The sequence below is a fragment of the Ceratotherium simum genome, chromosome 30 (genome assembly GCF_057802395.1).
Source record: "Ceratotherium simum simum isolate JZ-2026a chromosome 30, ASM5780239v1, whole genome shotgun sequence".
NCBI classification, from domain to species: domain Eukaryota; kingdom Metazoa; phylum Chordata; class Mammalia; order Perissodactyla; family Rhinocerotidae; genus Ceratotherium; species Ceratotherium simum.
This window is the reverse complement of record NC_141929.1, coordinates 27753471-27774367: the sequence shown is the minus strand read 5'-3', so window position 1 is coordinate 27774367 and position 20897 is coordinate 27753471. Positions and strand designations below refer to the sequence as shown.

At 41.5% G+C, this 20897-nt stretch overlaps 1 protein-coding gene across 5 annotated transcripts in view; it reads right to left on the bottom strand.

Moving 5' to 3' along the window:
- CSNK2A2 (casein kinase 2 alpha 2) overlaps positions 1-20897 on the bottom strand; it is a 39893-nt gene that overhangs the window by 6788 nt on the left and 12208 nt on the right. For 4 of the 5 annotated variants that reach the window (XM_087420173.1, XM_087420170.1, XM_087420172.1 and 1 more), the window contains exons 4-10: positions 19544-19594; positions 10081-10140; positions 3995-4078; positions 3097-3207; positions 2731-2832; positions 2119-2219; positions 866-1014 (exon numbers count right to left, since the gene is read on the bottom strand). In XM_087420173.1, the coding sequence (XP_087276299.1) occupies positions 866-1014; positions 2119-2219; positions 2731-2832; positions 3097-3207; positions 3995-4078; positions 10081-10140; positions 19544-19594 (658 nt within the window). The remainder of the gene's footprint in view (positions 1-865; positions 1015-2118; positions 2220-2730; positions 2833-3096; positions 3208-3994; positions 4079-10080; positions 10141-19543; positions 19595-20897) is intronic. The other variant, XM_087420174.1, reaches the window with a different exon arrangement.

Genomic DNA, 20897 nt, shown 5'->3' with positions numbered 1-20897 from the left:
CTGTGCGAGAAATTGGAAAGAGGACACCCGAGTTGCGCTAGTCTGAGGCTGGAAGGCTGAGACATTTTAACTCTGCTGTCTGCTAATGCTCATGGGCCAGCAAGTGCCAGACCACACAGCAATGCATTCTTCCGGGAAGATTTAGTTACTCTCCAGAGGGGAAAAAAGGAGAATGAATGATAGCACAGGTTGAAAGTGTTCATCTCGATTCAGAGGGTGAATTGAGACAGGTCACTTAACCTCCCTGATTCTCGGTCTCCTCTGGGACTGGACTAAATCACCTCACACTGCAGAGAATAAGCAGAAAGTCTGAGACATACTTGATCAGTGGGGAGAACTGCATGCATGCAGAACAATAAGTAGCCACATCAACTGAATATACACACACAGCTCCAAGTGAGACCTAAGAAGTCAGTAATTCAGATAGGAGTTTAGTGAGGTCTTTCCATACCTGCTTTCCTTTCCTCAAATTCCTTCTATTTAACTTATTTTCTTTTTTAAAAATACACTATGGTTACCTTATTACTTCCAGCTAATTACTTGTTTTTTGAGGGAGAAAAGATCTTTGATCAGATTTACACACAAACATATATATTTGAAAACAAATTTTAGACACTTGTGATCTATCAACTCAGGGCCACGGGGAATGGTCCAACAGACCAGACTCAAGGGAGCTACAGCGGAGAATAAGCAAACACCCGTGAGGATCAAGAAACAGATCTGCAAACCTGTCTCAGAAGTCTAGAACTAATGAGGCCAAATTCCAAGGACAATTCAATCCAAATACCCAGAATTCTCTTGACTGGCCTCAAACATAGAGGGTAGAAGAATTTTGGTTTAATAAATTGCCCGCCTGGAGACTCACAAAAGTACGGGTGCTCCATGGCCTCTTTGGCAGTCAGTCTCTGTTGATGGTCGTATCGCAGAAGTTTGTCCAGAAGGTCTAGGGCCTCGGGGCTGACGAGGTGTCTGTTCTCACTATGGATAAAGTTCTCCCAGCGTTTCCGTGAATGTCTGAGAAGAAAAGGGAAGCATTAGTATTCTGGGATTAAATTCAACAAGAATCCTTCCTTACGTATTAGGGCTAAAGCCAACAAAATTTCAGAATACAGCACTGACTATAAGCTCGTTAAATCTCATTCTTATTGGTACCTGCTCCACCCCCATAGTTACGACCACAGCATCCTCAAACCAAACAGTGTCCTGTGACTGATAAATGAAATTAATTAAAAGTTCTACATCTGATTTAGAATTTGCAGAACTCTTCTAGATTATTACTTTATTTTTTTGTGAGGAAGATTAGCCCTGAGCTAACATCCAATGTCAATCCTCCTCTTTTTGCTGAGGAAGACTGGCCCCAGGCTAACCTCCGTGCCCATCTTCCTCCACTTTATATGGGACACCGCCACAGCATGGCCTGACAAGCGGCGTGTCAGTGCACGCCCGGGATCCGAACCCACGAACCCCAGGCTGCTGAAGCAGAGCACGCGCACTTAACTGCTAACTGCTACGCCACTGGGCCGGACCCCTTCTAGATTATTTTTTACACCCCAGGCTTTTAGTCAATTCTGGGTGAGGCACAGAGGTGACTGAGTAATTTTTATTGTTCAGCAGATATATTTAGAGAGCTATCCTCAGAAACATGAGGTTTCATAAAATACGGTTTGAAAATTGTCAACACAACATTTACATTTCAACACTATTGCACTGTACCTGAAAATATACTTTAGAATTTGCTACCTTACAGAAAATCCATTACATAGAACATGAAGAAACTACAAATCTCTTATTAAAAGCAGAATCACAGCTTTCTATGATTTTTCCATTAAAATAAGCATATGCTGTACCAGAAAGCTTTTTTCTGTAACACTTTGATTTTTCTTCCATTTTCTATTAATAAACAGGTTACCTCTCAGAGAAGGAAAAATGATTAGATGACACAAATAAACAATGCCCAAATATCTCAAAATAAGTTAAAAAAACACACACGGAAAAAAAAGATCTTTCCATTTTGACATGGCCAGAAAGGGGAAAGAAACTTTAGAAAGCACTTTCGGCTAACCTTCCCACTCCTGAAGTGGGAAAGTTAAACCCTCTTTCTTTCCTTCTCTTACTTACTGTCCCAGGATATCGTTGAAGTGTGGATCCAGGTCTATGTGATACTTCTTCAGGTACCCATACAGCTCATCTGTACCCAGAACCTTGGCAATGCGAACAAGCTGAAACGCAAAACAAACTGACCAAATCACTGAGCACAGAACTCGCTGTGAGCCCGTGACGACACTGCACAAGGAATTAGAGAACTTCCACATACAGATCCAAGCCTGGGCCGACAGGCAGCATGCCCAACGACACGAAGTTCACATGGATGCATGTTTCCAAACTGCCTTTAGAACAGTAACACGCTTATGACAATAATCCTCCAGAAGCTGACAACTGTGCAGGCACCACAATCTAACGACTAGAAGCCAGTTTTAAGAGGCAAGGAGGCGCCTGACGTCTTCCCAGACGCACTCTGGAAGCTGAGCATAAGAAAGCATTACGGGTCTCTACCTCTTTGGAGACCTGGTAACCACAGACAAAATTCTGTGAAATTCTTTACCGTGAAGAAAAGCTCATATGCAGACACTGAGTGCTATTTAGTGGCTCAGGGCCAGCATCCGTATCAAGGGATGCTGTCTTCTTCGCATCTGCCCCCAAATGGATATGAGTCAGATGGGGTTTGCTCACCTGGTCATAGTTGTCCTGTCCATGGAAGAAGGGCTCCTTTCGAAAGATCATGCTCGCTAACATACAGCCCAAACTCCACATGTCCAAGCTATAATCATACATCTGAGGACATAAGGACAACCAGTCAAGGGTGTTAGAAATGCACCTTTCTGTTCTGAGTTTCTAGTCTTCAGCTGATCTTTGCAGATAGTTTAGAATTCAAAGCCAAAAAAAAAACTAGTTGAGAAAAATCAGAAATTTATCATTTTGGAGTGGAATCAAGACTGGGTTTTTGAACGTATCTGACGTGACTAAACAAACAGCAAACTAGGAAAAGCCCTAAGGAAATACAAAAAGAACCCAGAGGCGCTTTGCTGACGCCTTTACCTGATAGTCCACAAGGAGCTCCGGTCCCTTGAAGTACCTCGAGGCTACGCGGACATTGTACTCCTGGGCGGGGTGATAGAACTCCGCCAGACCCCAGTCTATCAGCCGCAGCTACAAATACGGAAACGCAAGATGTGAAACCACTATTTCTAGATGCCTGTGCCTCAGAACACAGCCACATCACATTAGGTGATTATTTGGCCACATAAAAAATGCGTGCACTGGCTAAAAAATTACACTTTCAGCAACTGCATAAGAGGACATTTCTAGAGCAGAGCACTCATAATCTCATTTGCTTTTTCTTCTTATAAATTTAAATTATCCTGACTTACCATCCTCTCTAGATCAACAGAGCTAAGGTTCTTTCTGCCTCCATACCACTTAGATGTGTGACACATTCCCCCCATCATTAACAGCTTTCCTTATACGCTCTAGTCATAACTGAAAGGCTTGGGGACACATGCCCCCTGCCTGGACAGAAGCACTGCTCCAGGTTTTCATTAATCTAACACTAGTGATTCATTTACTCACCAGTCAGGAACAACCAGAATTGGATACTGAAAATAGGAGGGACCCAAGTGTACTTTTAAGGCCAGGCAGATTGGTCTGAGTGTCATTAAAAAAAGAAGTAGAAACTATCAGCTGCAGTTTCTTTCTTGAGGCCCCCAGAGAACCATGACCAAAATAAACAAGTGGCAACCGGTCAGCTGTCTACTTTCCTTGAGTACTATGCTTATGTAAAGTAGAAACCAACCCTGGAGACTGAAGAAGTAACAGTACCATAAGTCTGCCAAAGAAAACAGCATGGGTCTCCAGAAACCACCTAGGTACTGGCCACATTTTAGTCGGCCCTAAGCCCTCCAGTGAAAGGCTTGCTGCTGCCTGGCTGTAATGGTACCTTTTTCTGTTGGTGATCTATCATGACATTGTGAGGTTTCACATCCCTGTGCATGATTCCCTTGCTGTGGCAGTAATCCAGAGCCTATTAGATAAGAAAGCACAGAGAAAAGTAAGCAAACCCTCTACCACCCCCCAGTGCAAGCATATTCTTATTTTTTGTGACAGCTTGACTTGAATACAGGCTCCCAAGGGGCAGCTGACTGTCTGTAACAAAACAGAAAAAACACGCTTCAGAAGGCACCCCTTGCTGTCTGTGCACACGCCGGCAGCTGCTAGGAAGGGACATCAAAGGCTATGATGAAGGTTTCTTAAAAAGGGGGAGCGATACACTTCTTTAGGCACTCCTCCCCTACCTGTAGCTAGCAGTAACTTATCAACCACCTGCATTCAGAAATCATACATTACTTTGTTGGTCTAATATGATGTGTTTAAAACTAGATCTGGGAACCTCACTGAAATCACCTCTCCAAGTGGTTCAAATGACATGCAAGAGTTCACGTGGACACGAAGAATGACAGCCAAATATATCTGTCAACATGGATTCTTTTACAGGTAAGTGTCCCATGTGGGTTTTCTAGATTAATATGCATTTTAATGTTAGTATTTTCCTTAAAAACAATCCCTGAACCAGTTGGACTTTAAGAATTATGATTATATTATTACTCCAAGGGAGGCAATTGCTTTCTATAAGACAGTTGATACGCAAGTAAGATTTTTTTTAAACAATTTATTCATTTATTTATTTTTTCCCCCAAAGCCCCAGTAGATAGTTGTATGTCATAGTTGCACATCCTTCTAGTTGCTGTATGTGGGGCGCGGCCGTGCGTGCCCGGAATCCGAACCTGGGCCGCCAGCAGCAGAGCACGCGCACTTAACCGCTAAGCCACGGGGCTGGCCCAACAAATAAGATTTTTAAGCGTATAAGTCAATGAGGTTTTGTTTTGTTTTGTTTCTTTGCTGGGAAAGACTCACGCTGAGCTAACATCTGCTGCCAATCTTCCTTTTTTTTCCTCCCCAAAGCACCAGTACACAGTCACATATTCCAGTTGTAGATCTTTCCAGTTCTATGTGAGCCATCGCCACAGCATGGCTACTGACAGATGAGTGGTGTGGTTCTGCGCCCAGGAATCAAACCTGGGCCGCTGACGTGGAGTGCAGGGAACTTTAACCACCAGGCCATCAGGGCTGGCTCTAAGTCAATGATTTTTTTTTTTTTTTTTTTTTTTGCTGAGGAAGATTGGCCCTGGGCTAACATCCATGCCCATCTTCCTCTACTTTATACGTAGGATGCCTGCCACAGCATGGCTTGATAAGTGGTGCGTAGGTCCATGCCCAGGATCCGAACTTGTGAACCCTGGGCCGCCAAAGCAGAGTGCGTGAACTTAAGCACTACACCACCAAGCTGGCCCCTCCAAGTCAATGATTTTTTAGTAAATTTATGGAGCTGTGCAACCATCACCACAATCCAGTTTTAGAAATTTTCCACTATCTCAAGAATTTCCCTTAAGCTTGCCTACTATCAATCCTCTTTCCCATCTTCCCCCTACCTCCTCCTTCCCTCCTCTCTCCTCCCAACCACTGATCTGCTATCTGTTGCCACGGATTTGCCTTTTCTGGCCATTTATAAACTGAAATAATATACAGTACTTTGTCTAGCTTCTTTTACTCAGCATAACGATATTACTTTTTTCTTGCTGAGTGGTATTCCACCATATGAATGTACTAGTTGAGGGACATTTGGCTTGTTTCCACTTTTTTGACATTATGAATAATGCTGCTAATAAACATTCCTGTACAAGTCCTTGGGAGAACATATGCTTTCATTTCTCTGGGGTAGATTCCTAAAGGTGGGAGTGCTGGGTTGTATCTTAAGTTTACACTAAACTTTTTAAGAATCTGTCTGTTTTCCCAAGGGGCTGCACCATTTTACATTCCCATCAGAAACGTCTGAGAGCTTCAGTTTCTCTACGTCCTTGCCCAAACTTGTCATTGTTCATCTTTTTGATTATAGCTCTTCTAGTGGGTTTGAAGCAGTATCTCACTGTGGTTTTGATTTGCACTTCCCTAATGAGTGATCAAGTTGAACATCTTTTCACATGCTTATTGGCCATCCTCTATAGGCATACCTCAGATATATCACAGGTTCGGTTCTAGACCACTGCAATAAAGTGAATATCACAATAAAGCGAGTCACACGAATTTTCTGATTTTCCAGTGCATCTAAACGTTCTGTTTACACTATACTGCAGTCTATTAAGTGTGCAATAGTATTATGTCTAAAAAAACAATGTACACGCCTTAATTAAAAAATACGTTACTGCTAAAAACTGCCAACCATCACCTGAGCCTTCAGTGAGTCGTAATCTTTTTGCTGGTGGAGGATCTTGTAAAAAATGCATTATCTGTGAAGCGCAATAAAATGAGGTACACCTGCATCTTCTTTGGACAAATGTTGATTCAAATCGTTCACCCATCTGCTATTTGGGTTAAGTTTCCTTTTTGTTTTAAATAACACAAAAATTTGCTCCTAAATCTCCCTTTTTTATTAGCACAATAACTGTTTTCATAAATTTCAACGTTAGGCTCTTCAGTTTGTCTTAAAAAGCACTTGAAGGCTACATGAACCTCATGATACACTCCTTGAGTAATAATGATAACAACCCATACTCTTATGGTACCAACTATGTGCTTGGCACTGAGTGCTCTTGGTGGAGTTTTCCATGGCACAAGATTAGGGTTTCTCAACCTCAGCACTGTTCACATTTTGGACCAGATAATTCTTTGTTGTAGGGAGCCATCCTCTGCATTACAGGATGTTTAGCAGAATCCCTGGCCTCTACCCACCAGATGCCAGTAGCACCCCTCCAACTGTGACAACCAAATGGTTCCAGACACTGCCAAATGCCCCCTGGGGGACAAAGCTAACCTAGTTGAGAACCACTGGACTAGACTCGCAAGGGGACTGGACTAGGTATCTTTACGTGGGAAGGAATACATACACAAGAGAATGATCCCTAGGATCAGCATTCCAGGGATAAGCAACTTTTGCTTTCCTCAGACACAAAAAAGTATACAGTGTATGATGCTTTTTATATGAAGGTCAAGAACAGGCAAAACTAAACTATGGTGGTAGAGGTGAAAATATAATCTTCAGAGGACGGAATACTGAAGAGAAGGGGCACAAGAGAGCCTTCTGGGGTATTTATAATGTTGTCTACCAACCCTGTCCAATAGAACTTTCTGCAACGACAGAAAATTCTGTATCTGCACTCTTCAATATGGTAGCCACTAGCCACACTGAGGCCACTGAGTACTTGAAATGTGACTAGTTTGAGTAAGGAACTGTTTTTTTTTTTTTTTTTTTTTTTTTTTGTGAGGAGGACTAGCCCAGAGCTAACATCTGATGCCAATCCTCCCTTTTTCTTGAGGAAAATTGGCCCTGAGCTAACATCCGTGCCCATCTTCCTCTACTTTATATGGGACGCCGCCACAGCATAGCCTACCAAGCCGTGCGTTGGTGCGCGCCCGGGATCCAAACCTGCGAACCCCGGGCCGCCAAAGCGGAGCGCACGCAGTTAACCGCTTGCGCCACCGGGCTGGCCCCCAGGAACTGCATTCTTAATTTTACTTAATTTAATAGCTACCTGCAGGCAGTAGCTACTATATTGGACAGCACAGTTCTGTGTTGATCTGGGCAAAGGTTTCACTTACGTAAAACCCAAGGCTGTACACTTAAGATGTGTTCACTTCATTTATGCAGTTTCTACTTCAATCTTTCTCTTTGTTTTACAAGAGTTGTAGCAAGATTCCACGCTGGCTTTGTGGCAGTGCCCTATGAAACCAGGGCTCCTGAGGACAGACCTCCCTGAACCTGAATCAGATCGGACTCTGTGCAAAGCCTCAGTGAGGCACTGAGCAATCACTCTGCAGTCCTCAGCCTCAGTTTCTTCCACATTTTCAATGAAGTTAAATATTTCCTCTTCCCCATCTCCGTTACCCCCCACCCCCCCAAAGAGAACATTTAGGAAGTGTTGATTCTGTTATTTTGCCTAGTCTTTGCGCAAAGGAATAAACTAATAAGGACCACAATACCTGGGATGGGAAAAACACCTGATGAAAGCAAAGGGTGAACAAATACAGTAAAGAAATTAATTCCTTTGCAGAGTTCACTAGTCAGACTCCCTGTGGAGTTACTGACATGCTCTTAAATTCCTTGGGGGATTATCTGTTTTAAAATCTGGTAGTTTCAGACCATTAAGCATGAGAGGCATTTTTCGAGTTTCATCTGGGATTCTGTGCCTCATTAGCACAAGGTATGCCCTCACAGCCTAGCTGTCACCTCCAGAAAGCAGAGAGGACATCAGACACTGAGCGCTGTCTGAAAGACCAGCCTGTGACAACCTGCATCATTAGGCTGTCTACCTGATCTAAGGATAATTGTGCTAGGTTATAAATCTTACCTTTGGTGTGCTAGCTAACCACAAACTCTTAATACCTCACTTTAAAGAATAACCAATTGTGAGATTTGGATGGCAGCTCTCGGGGGGTGCCTGCACAGGATTCTCTGGGAAGCCCCTCCAGGCTCTGGGCTAGCCTGACAGCTCATGGGACACGGCACTGCACACCTCTACCCTACGAGGCCTTCAAGTCTAGTCTGGAGTGGACATGGAGGAAGGTGGGATAAACCAAGCTCTACTTTCTTCACCTTTCTGATCTTATTGACAAAAGAAAGACTCATGAGCCATAAGAGTGAACCCTTAAATCCACCACCTTGGCTCTAATGACAAGTGGTTTGTGCAAGTGCTTGTAAGAAAACATTCACTTCATAAAGCTAGTACTTCAAATGCCCATTCCCTAAGGCTCAGCCTTAATTTAACTTGGTATTTTGTTCAAGGAACGGTTTATAATCCCAACAAAACTCCATCTTGGCAATTTTCTTCAATAACGCCAATACCTTAGTCACCTCTATATTCTTTCAGAGGCTCTTAAATTGAGACCCGTACCCTCCCCAAAACTTGATGTAATACTGTATATTTATTTATACATGCATTTTGGGGGGAGTTCATTGCTTTCATTAGATTCTTAGTGATCCATGACCCTAAAAAACTTAGGAACCATTGGTCTATTCCATTTTACAAACCTTTCTAGAATTCTGTACCTTAGTGTTTACCTAGACAAACTAAAAAAGATCGTTCCTCCATCAATCAGTAATGCTTGAAAATTTCAGTCTTGGGATTAGTTAAGTCTCCTAGAAGTCTCCACCCATCACCTCTCCCTGCATGTCAAGGTTAACTAGCCAGGGCTAGAGGGGTAGGAAAGAGGGTAGGTTGTCTCATATGAGAAGGGGATTATGGGAGATGGCATGAAAAAGATGGCTGTAAATGCCTGCCATCCCTCTATGCATGTCCCTCCACAATGTGACTTCAATGGTCTGCCCATGAGGAGGTGAAGTCTACTTCTCCACCCTTTGAATCCAGGTTGGGCCACACGACTTGCTTTGGCCAACAGGGCATTAGCAAATATGACACAAGCGGAGGCTTGAAAAGAGGTTACACATCAAGGTTTGCCCTCTCTTGCTGCTAGGAACCCCGAGCCCACCATGGGAGGCAGCCCAGACTAACCTCCCGGAGGACGAGACCTCAGCTATTCCAGCTGCCATCCCAGATATGTGAATGAGGGCATCCAAAAGACTACCCCAGCAAACCCACAGAATTATGAGACATAAATCATTTTTAAAAAGTCATTAAGTTTGCAGTGATTTGTTATGCAGTGAAAACTAATAGTAAGTATTAATTAAGCAGCAAAAAGACAATCCAAGGGCCAAAAAGAGCTATGAAGAGGAAGCTTCTAATCTCTGGTAAAATGTCCCTGGGATCCTTGACTTGGCCATCTTTTTCAGATCCACTGCAAAGTTTCTATGTAAAGATCCCACCATGGAGGCCTCAATATAAAGTGAAAAAAAAACACCTCATTAAATTCTCCGGGCATCAAGAAATATTCTGCTTGAATTCTCTTTGCCCTCTCAAAAACTTCTCCTTTGATGAGTAAGCCTGGAAAAATTCACTGTTTATGAATGCCACTTACCTTAAGTAGTTCATACATATAAAACCGGATATCAAAGTCTGTCAGGATCTGGTACAGTTGCTGAAACAGATTTCAGAAAACAGAAAGTTAATTTAGTCTCATTGAATCTTGTCATCCCAAATGTTGGTCATTATTCACTGCAACCTTAGTGCATAAGTCAGTTAAGAATCCCAGAACTTTTTCTACCCGATCTGGAACAAATGGGGACAAAGGCTAAAGATGAGGGTCTAGTACTTCATGTCTTCAGAAGAAAAATAAGAAAGGAATTCCAGGGGAGAAAAACATTTAAACCAACTCAGATCTTTTAAAAACGTGTTTAATGCTTCATGATTTCAATACCCACGATGACATTTTTATGGAGACAAAGTCCAAGTTGTTCAACTGTCCTCATATTCTTACTGCACTTCAAACAAACTGACCCCACAGTACACTTTACAGCACTGAGTTCTGAGTGGACAGCAGAGCTTGAAACTTTATCGGCCCATGTGGTAAAACAGCAGGAGGACAATCAGTCTGTTTGTGAAAGAAACCCGAGGAAAATGAACTGCATTAGCATTTGGAGATGGTAAGAGACTTAAAAAATCTATACCCTCCACTCCCCCAAAACCAATTCCAGGCTGGAAAAAAGGAACACTTCACAGACAACAACTGATGGAAACTAAAGACAAAAAATGTTTTAGGGGGAAGAAAAAAGGAGTGATAGAGTGAGATGTTAAAAGAGAAAAAGACAGAGGTACTGAAAATAACTCCAGGCCAAACTGACACACAAATGAAACTTTTCATTATTGATAATCCAAAGACCTACCCACCGGGAGTTTTTACAAAATTTCAATTTCTAAGAGGCAGAGTAGCATTTATGCATCCAGGTTCATTAAAAATCATCACAAACCCTGGTCAGAAACTATACTATTATTTTTGATAATCAATTCTAAGTAAATCTCTTTCCTCATCAGTCCAAGCAGCAGTTTCCATAAAATTAATCAGCACGCCTTTATTAAACATTATTTTGTTTCTCCCTTTGTTGAAAGACTCAAGCAATGTTAAGAATCTCTCCAAGGAGCACAGAACAGTGTATGTGATGTGTCTGTGTAAAAGGGGAAGGGAAGTAAAACTACACATTCATATTTGTATCTGCAAGAATGATATAAAAGAGATGAATAAAAAGTGGTTTCATGCATATATGTGTGTGGGAGATAGACAGTTGGGGCACAGGGGAAAACGGCATACCATTTTATGTTTTAGATCTGTATAAATATGTTACTTGTTCAAAAAAAATTTTTTTAAGAAAAACAACAAATTTGCTAAGAACCAAATGTAACATTTTCTAAGAACACCAGAACTTAGTTTCTTTCTCAAATTTCCCCTTTTAAGTAAGAGTAATTCTCCCTCCAGCTTAGTAAGAATATCTGATTTCATCCACTGCAGGCAGCAGTTAGCTAGGACACTAGAGGGAATGAAACCACACAGCCCAGTACACCGGGGGCACCATGGAGCTCCTCCGCCACCAGAGGCTGACCCTGGCTGGGACCGACTGCGCGACACACACACACACAGACATAGGCACGCCACTTGCGCTCAGGAGAGATTCAACTGCATAACAGCCAAACATCCAAGTTTTTGGTTCTCCCCTGGGCTCTGCACAGCAAGGAGGGCTTCTCAGCCAGCACACCAAACTTCTATCTACAGACACAGGCCAAAGATACTATCATCTCTTTGGGTGTCAAACCAGCTCCTCCTCTGAGAGTTAAATCTCTCCCCGGCTGTGCCAAGGTGAACCTCAAGTCAATAACTAGGCCATGAAAGTGAAAAAGGCATTTTCTAACCCTCACAGGGCTGGAATTTTTTATTTCCAGAAGACAAATAAGGGCTATTTTATTATTTGCACTTTTATCTGTGGAAGGCCTTCCTCTCATATCACATGGTATCTTTACCAAGCATGTGTGTAAAGTCTGTAAATGTCCTTGGGCTGCCAACATAGTATTTCTAGCTACTCCAACCAATATCAATTTTATGTTAACACAAAAAACACTAGTTGAATATAGTGTTTCAGCCTAAAACATTATAAAGTCCTGAATGACAGGCTGATGCCCACTCTCATTTCTCAGGAGCTCTGGGGAGGAGGAGACCAAACTACATCTGTAATGTTTTACCACCTGGGCCTAAAATTCAGGACTCGCCAGGGTCCACAGTCTGGCTTCCTCCAACTCTTGCAGCTCTGTCTCCACTGTAGCCCCCAGGAGCACCCAACTCGGCCCAAACAAACCCGTATTTGCCACCTCCATTCTTCCTTCTCCAGAGTCCCTGCCTCCCCCCCCAAAATCTGCAATAGCCCACCCCTCCTCCTTAGCCCGTAAAGTCAAAACCCACCCCACCTGGGCTCCACAGAGCTGACAGTGGTCTCTTCTTTCTCTGAACCCCCATGCCGTTCATTGTCCTCTGGGGTGTTCACAGGACACTGACAGCAGTAGTGTCCCAGAATTAACATTCCTCATTCAGGTATTGGCAGAGACCTGAAGTTCCCAAGGTAATTTCTCACTCTGTTGTGAACAACAAGAGGCTGCTCCACTTTGCCCATACCCCGAGTCCCATGACAGCGTCCCTGCGTCCTGGGGCATACACACGATGGGGAGAAATGGGTGCTGTGGCTGGTGGCAGTCACCCATTTGTTCATTCAAGATCTCTGAATTTTCCCTCCCCTAAACATGTCAGGGGTCCACCGCACACCTCAGTCCATACTCTAAGTCCTCACATAGCAGAACAGCAGAATAACACATGCTTTCTATACACCACACCATGTAAGGTGGTTCCCTGACTGCACACAGAAGGCAGTCAATAAATATTTGTCTTTGATGTTGTTCACCAGTCAATGGAACAAAATTAAAACGGTCTTCCGAGAAACAGAAGTACTAACAGTCCATGACAATTTACAAGGGGACACTTCATAAGAACCATGCTTTTCCTCCATCCTTCTTAGCCAGCTATGTGGAGAACATCATTAACCAGTCAACTGCAAAATGCTGGCTGGAAGTTAGCTTTGCTTACATTTTCATCAAGTAAGTGACTTAACAAAAACAAAACAAGCCTATGCCTCCCGGGAGATTACAAAGGTGCTGAAGAAGAAACTATTCCCCAACCTTCACTTGGTTCCCAAGCCTCAAACACAATGGCATTTCCCTAGAAATCAGTTCTACTCCAGGACTACTCAAAGAGCCCAAGGTGGAAATTTCCTGGGACTTTTAATCAACCTCAGAAAGCTGAGGAAGAGAAAGAGAAAAATGCATTTTGATCAACAGACTGAGGGCCTCCTTAGTCTAAAACCGACACCCAGCAAGGAATAGCCCAAAGTGGGCCCCACTCCTGCTGTATACACACAGACAGGTCCTCAGACCCCGGCTGCGGTTCAGCTGCACCATGATCAGCTACAGGTTCCAAGGCCTCATTCTCAAGATTGTCATTTAGGAGGACTCCACACTTCAAGAAGGTTCCCAGCCAGATGTGGGAATCACCAACACAACAAACTCCCACCCTGAACATACAGCTTGCACATTCCCCAACATACACAGCTCAGTCTAGTCCAGAAATCCCAGGGGTCCCCATGCAGGGAGAAGAAAAACCAGGGGACTGGGAATGTAAAGTGAAAGTAAAAGGTGTTTAATGCAGGAGTCACCAGTTTTGGCATGAACACGTAACCCCAAGATCCAGAGTAAAACCAAGGTCAACATTTTTAGAAATTGAAGGAAGCAAAACAAATCACTAATCAAGCAAATAAATCAAAGTTACTACAAATCACCTGAAAATGTCTTATAAAGAAATGGCAAAATAATGTCAATGACCTATAATAAGAGTAAATGTTGTCCCCCCAATTAAGGAAACGTTATTGATTCAGTCTGTGAACTCACTCTCTCCACATCAAACCCTAACAGCATTAACAAGGCCTCAAGACACCAGCTGGTCAAGGCCTATCTCTGTGTGAGTGATTTAGAAATTCTCCACAGCTCAATACAGGTCTACCACCTTCTGAAATTGGAGCCCATTTGGGATGCCATATCAATCTTTAAATGCCCAAATGATGTATTTTACTTAAATTGTATATTCATTTTTATTTATATGCTTCTAAACGCACAGAAAACTGAAAAGCATGTCCCAACAGAAACTTTTTCTACCTTAAAATGGCCCCTTAGCTTCCTTGAGAAAATTTTGAGTTTGAGGTTTTCTATAACTACTGTATTCATTCCAAGTTTTAGAGACTGGCTCTTCTTATTCATTTGTTTGGAAGTTTTGCCTTTTATTCTAAGTATGACCATGTATCTTGCATTATTGCTTTGACATATATGAAGCATAACTGAATCTCAAGGAGAAATCGACGAAACCAGTACCTCTACCATAAGATGAAACAAATTTCAAATAATCAACATTATATAGATCATGTTCCCTGGACACAGTGCAATCAAATTAGGAATTAACAATAAAAGAATAACTTTTTTAAAAAAATCAAGTGGATCCTGGGTCATATGTTCACAAACATACAGCTATGAAGGACAGTACCAGGACAATAACTACTGGGAAACTTTTGAATATGGACTCTATACTGTGGACTAGGTGGCATTACTGTATAAATTAACTTTCTTAAGCATACTAATAGCATTGTGATTCCATAGGAAAATGTCTTACCTAGTCCCAGTGCTAGTCTATTTAGGAGTGAAGTATCATGATGCCTGCAACTTACTTTAAGATGACTTCAGCAGAACGGGAGATGGAGATAGAGATAAAAAGAGGAGGGTGGGAGGAGGGAGGGAAACAACTGCAAACGTGGCAAAATATTAACACCTGATAAAGCCAGGTGACTAACATAGGGGTACTGATCGTGCTGCTCTTTCCAATTGTTAGTAGGTTTAAAATTTTTCAAAGTAAAAAGTTTGTGGAGAAAACGCAAATCCACAAGTTTAGAATTTGCACCACTAATTTGAAAACTATATGGGGCCGGCCTGGTGGCGCAAGCGGTTAAGTGCGCGCGCTCCGCTGCGGTGGCCCAACATTTGCCAGTTCGGATCCCGGGCACGCACAGACGCACCGCTTGGCAAGCCATGCTGTGGCGGGGTCCCACATAAAGTGGAGGAAGATGGGCACAGATGTTAGCCCAGGGCCAGTATTCCTCAGCAAAAAAAAGAGGAGGATTGGCAGATGTTAGCACAGGGCTGATCTTCCTCATCAAAAAAAAAAAAAAAAGAAAAGAAAAAAAGAAAACCATACAGAAGTGAGTTCCATAACCATGGAATGTAGCTAAAATGCTGCTTGGGGTTGTACAGATTTTTTTTTTTTTTTTGTGAGGAAGATTAGCCCTGAGCTAACATCCATGCTAATCCTCCTCTTTTTGCTGAGGAAGACCTGCTCTGAGCTAACATCTATTGCCAATCCTCCTCCCTTTTTTCCCCTTTTTCTCCCCAAAGCCCCAGTAGATAGTTGTGTGTCATAGCTGCACATCTTTCTAGTTGCTGTATGTGGGACGCCGCCTCAGCATGGCCGGACAAGCGGTGCGTCGGTGCGCGCCCGGGATCCGAACCTGGGCCGCCAGTAGCGGAGCGCGAGCACTTAACCACTAAGCCATGGGCCAGCCCCGGGTTGTACAGACTTAAAGCACACTTACCACCAATCAAGAAAGACAGAAACAAATTAAATGAATTGACTTCAACTCAGGAAGCTAGGGGGAAAAACAGTGAAAACGCAAGAAAAAAAAAATAAGGAAGAAAGAAAGAAAATAATTAAGATAGGAGCAGAAACAGAACGAAATAGAAAAACTAACAAAAACAACACCTGAGCAATAAAACCAAAAGCTGGTTCTTTGAAATTATTAATGAGATATCTAGAAATACTGATTTTTTTAAAAAAAGAGAGAAGGGCCGGCCTCGTGGCTTAGTGGTTAAGTGTGCGCACTCCGCTGCTGGCGGCCCAGGTTCGGATCCCCGGTGCGCACCGAGGAACCGCTTCTCCGGCCATGCTGAGGCCGTGTCCCACATACAGCAACTAGAAGGATGTGCAACCATGACATACAACTATCTACTGGGGCTTTGGGGGAAAAATAAATAAAAAAATAAATAAATAAATAAAGAGAAAAGGGAGTAAAGGCACAAATAATGTTAAAAATGTAAAGGAAAGCATAATTACAGGCACACGAAAGTTTTTAAGTACTATGAGAATTCTATTAACATCTTTATGCAAATAAAATTGAAAGTGGACAACTTGTAGAAAGAGATATTATCCACACTCAAGAGGAGATAGAAAACCAGGATAAACCTTTAACCTACAGTATGTTTAAAAAAGGAAAAGTGTAGCCCGAAGTCCCCCCTTCCCCAAAAACACGCCTACCTAGATAATCCCTATTTTATATAAGCTTGCAGAGAACAGAAAGGAAAAGCTAACCAACTTATTTTATAAAGTTAGTATAACCTTGATACCAAAATTAGAAGGATTCTACAATAAAAGGAAAGTATAGATCAAAATTTATTATCAATTGTATCAATAAAAAACACTGAAAAGAATGGGCTGCAGGCTGTATTACTGATTTACCCTGATACTAAAACCAGGGACAAACCTTCTCTGGGTGACACCTTAAAACCAGTTATTAACACACTTAATAAAACGAAAAAAATAAAAACAAGCTTTTCTAATAAGATGGACACAGGACAAAATAAAAAGCCTGAAGGACACTCGGACATTGAATCAACTGATTACGCTGTTTGTGGCCTGCCATACCACCTGCAAAGATACAAACGATTCTCCTGTCACGATCTGCTCCTCCACAATGTCCACCTGCTGCCTGACGCTGAATGATTCTTAAGTTAACTGAAACGGCACGGCCTGTACAGTCAAAGGGGCTCTCCAGCTTAACATGGCAGATCAAACACACCCTACCTCTGCTTCTTCCCAAAGCTCCTTTAAAATAACAGTAAAGGAGCAGGGGGATTAACTCACAAGAACTAAGAGAATGGAACAGACGACAACATTTTGAAGCTAGAAAACAGATGTCCAGCTGACTTAGCAGACCAAAAAAGCTGAAAATTCTGCCAAGAGTGGAGGGGGTCCAGAAGCAAACAACTTCCAACTGAAGAATTACAGAAAGACTCAGGAATTGGTGACCCCAGGTATCACTGAAAGAGGGTAAACAGACTGAGCTGAAAACAAGTTTAAAACACCGCATTGAAAATGGGGGAATTAAGTGAAAGCCTACATGACCCTCGCCATAGCTCTCCTCAATTTGAGGCTAAGATGCCAGCCAGGCTTGTATCCTCGAGACAGGAACTGACAATCAGTAACCAGTAATTTCATTATTCTAAAATATGAGCAGACATTCAAAAACCATGACATTTCAGACAACTGTAACAGAGACAAAGACCAAAAACACACAAAAAAAGGAATTTGGAAGACAGACAAAAGGCACGAAGAAGAAAACATAATGGGAAAAAAACCATACTCTCAGTGAGAAAATAGAAGATATTACATAAACCATAAAAGAACAGGATACTATTTTAAAAAGTTCAGAGAACAAAACAGAGCTCTAAGATATGCAGTCTAACATTCGAATGAGTTCTAGAAAGTGAAAACAAAGAAGAAAGGGAAGAAAATCAAAGAACATTAAAAATATTTTTCCAAAATGGAAGGACATGAGCTTCTAGATTGAAAAAGCCCCGTGAGTATCCAGAACAAAAGATGAAAGCGACCCATTTGAAGGCATATCACTGTGAAATCTGAGACTGAGAATGAAGAGAAATCCTAAAAGCTTTCAGAACAAAAAGCAAAAACCAGATCACATAAGATGAAACCAGCATAGCTATGGTGGTAATAGCGAAACAATCCCTTCAAAATTCTGAGGAAATTATTAATTACAACCTAGAATTCTATACCATGGCAAACATTAATCAGGAGGATAAAATAAAGATGTATTCAGATATGCCTCAAAAAAACATTAATTTCCCATGACCCCTTTAAACGAAGCTCCTAGACAATGTATGCCATCAACACATCCTCTTCGTAAGAAGTAAGGTTTCTCTTGGGAATTAAAAACTGATCTCCTGCATGTTGTTAAATCAACAGAGCAGCCATCAATTACAGAAACACAAAATGCTGGAGTGAAATTTCACAGGTAAGGCTAGACAATCAGTAAAAACTCATTAAGGAAGCAGAGGCATTGAAAACTTAGGGATTTCACTATGAAGTCCCACTCAGACAGCCTTTTAAACTTTCCCACTAGGAAAATGTTTGGTTTCATTAAAGCCTATTTCTCTAAGAAATGCACACAAGTTCCCACTCACGTACACCTCGATAAACCTGGGGGGTTCACAGCACAAGTGTGATCACCTACATATATCAGCACAGTACTCAACCAGCTGAGCACTGCCATGAATGAAAAACTTACCCCACTTTTTAGAGTTCACTATTGATTTCACCTTTAAGGAGTCACACTAATAAGGAAACTCATCACATATGGTAAAAGCTATACTGTATATAAAACTTGCTTATTGTTTTATAAGTCATAATATTCTCTTTTGCCTATTTTTCACTAACCTTATTTTAGAGTCATTTTAGAGGGATTACCTAAGAAAAATTAAATGTGAAGATAAAGTTCTTTTATTTTCACCTAAAAGCATCACTCCTGATACCAGCATCTTTCAAATGCTGATTTGGTTTTGCCCCTAAATTCCCTCACAACAAAATCACAAACCTTTTATCCACTGACAGAGTCATAATCACCTGAAAGTTCTCTAAATGCCCCTAAAAATCAACACCAATCAACCAATTTATATTGGTTTTCATATTATGCTCTACCATGTCCAGTACGCCTGGCCCCAAAAACCTTATCAGAAGTTAAGGTGGTAGTGTTTGAACAATAAAAACAAATTCACGAAAAACCAGCTTAAAACCATGCTTTTAGAAGAACACTTCGAAGTCTAAATTAATATCCATTATAAATACAAGAAATGTAAATAACCCAGGAGAGGGCTTTTCTAAATCACAGTGACTCTTAACTAGCTTTTGTTTCATCTGCTTTGTAAACGGTGTGCATGAATACACACACTATCTGACAGCTTGAATCCCATGTACTGCTTCTTTTCACAGGAGTCCTGTATCCATTTATCACTTCCTACCATTTCCTACAAAAATCAAAGTTAACATCTACCTAAAATTAGGTTGTCTGAAACAGGAGTGTTACTGAGGCATTAGCTTAGATCCAGCCCAGCAGCTATTCCCAGAGTAAGTAAGGCAAAGGGTGATGGGTAATTTCACCAAATGCAAGAACCCTAACCCCTTTCTGCATCCTGTACTCATGCTATAAGGAATCCCATTTGTTACTTCCTACTCTCACCAATGGTCCTTCCTGGCACCCTTGTGTTCTAGAGTATCAACAGTGCTTATTGCCACCCCCCATCCCCCACTGACCCCATGCCAGAAAGAAAAAGTATATACGCACCTTAAAATCTGTATTATTGATATATTCAAATACCAAAGCTGGTGTCTTTGACTGCAAGAGAGAATATTAATGCTTTATAAGTATTTAAACAATAAATGTAATTTACTTCTGTCTTACTGGTCCATTCCCAAACCCCATTTAGATGAAAAAGAGATTCACTCATGAGGAAGAGCCTATTAAGAAAGTACCCTCTTAAAAGTTTATGTCTGGAATTTGCAGGGAAGTGGGTGGGGTACAGACGAAACAAAGTTGGCAACAAGCTGATTAACTGCTAACGTTAGGTGATGTGTGCAGGGAGGTTCATTCTATTATTCACTTTACTTTTGTAATGGTTGAAATCTTTCATAATAAAGTTTTTTTTTTCCTTTTAAAGAGATGTATTCCCTGACCAACCTGTCAGTGGGCCTGGCACATTATGTGAATATTTACAGTCTGCAGTGTTCCAGTTTGCCAACTACAAAAAGAGTGACATGTTTTCATCTCGGTTTTGCAAGCCAGATGCATTTTACAGAATTATCATAAGTATGGGTATCTATCATAGGTCTTTTCAGGATCCAAAAGGAAGACAGGAACATGGAAACCATTGATATAGCTAGGAAGCAGGTGAAAGGTACCTAGTACCATTAGCTATAACGTGAAATTATTCCCGTGGCTAGAGACCACTAGAGAGTATCTTGCTTTACAAAGTAGATATGTTCCCAAAAAATCATATATAATCAAGTATTTTTAAAGCACTATAATCTTGAATGCAATGAGTACGAAATGTTCAATATTTCCTTGTATAAATACAGATTTCCAAATGTCAGGTTTACTTAAGTAAGGTACAATAATGCTAACCGGCATTTTCAAATGTTTTCAAAATTGGGAGAAAAGCAGGGGCTTAAAGGGTTATACAAAGAAAAATATCATACTGGAAATCTTTTTTATTTTTTTCATCTTGGAAATCTTTATGGCGGGAAGTTTTGCTCAAGGAAGCAGGTGAAAGTTACCTAGAAAATAGGCCACAGTGCACGCACACAGGTTCCTGCCAGAACAAGCAGCAGTCCTGGTCAAAGGATTCCTCACTAGCCCAAAATTATGAGGGTTTTATCAAGACCAGGTATCTCTACAGGCTGGGAGCAAGCCTGTTCCCCTACAACTCAGGGGATGAGGAGCCCCTGTTGGTTTATGTCCACTTTGATTTACGTTTGTTACATATCACGTAAAACACACACATGCTTAAGTAACAACTACAAAAATAGTAAGACGGGTATCACTAAATTCTGTTTAAAAAAAAAAACAAGGCAAAATGAAGATGTTCCTCGTATAATACTACATACTGGCTCACACTACAAGCCATTTTCAAAGATTACAT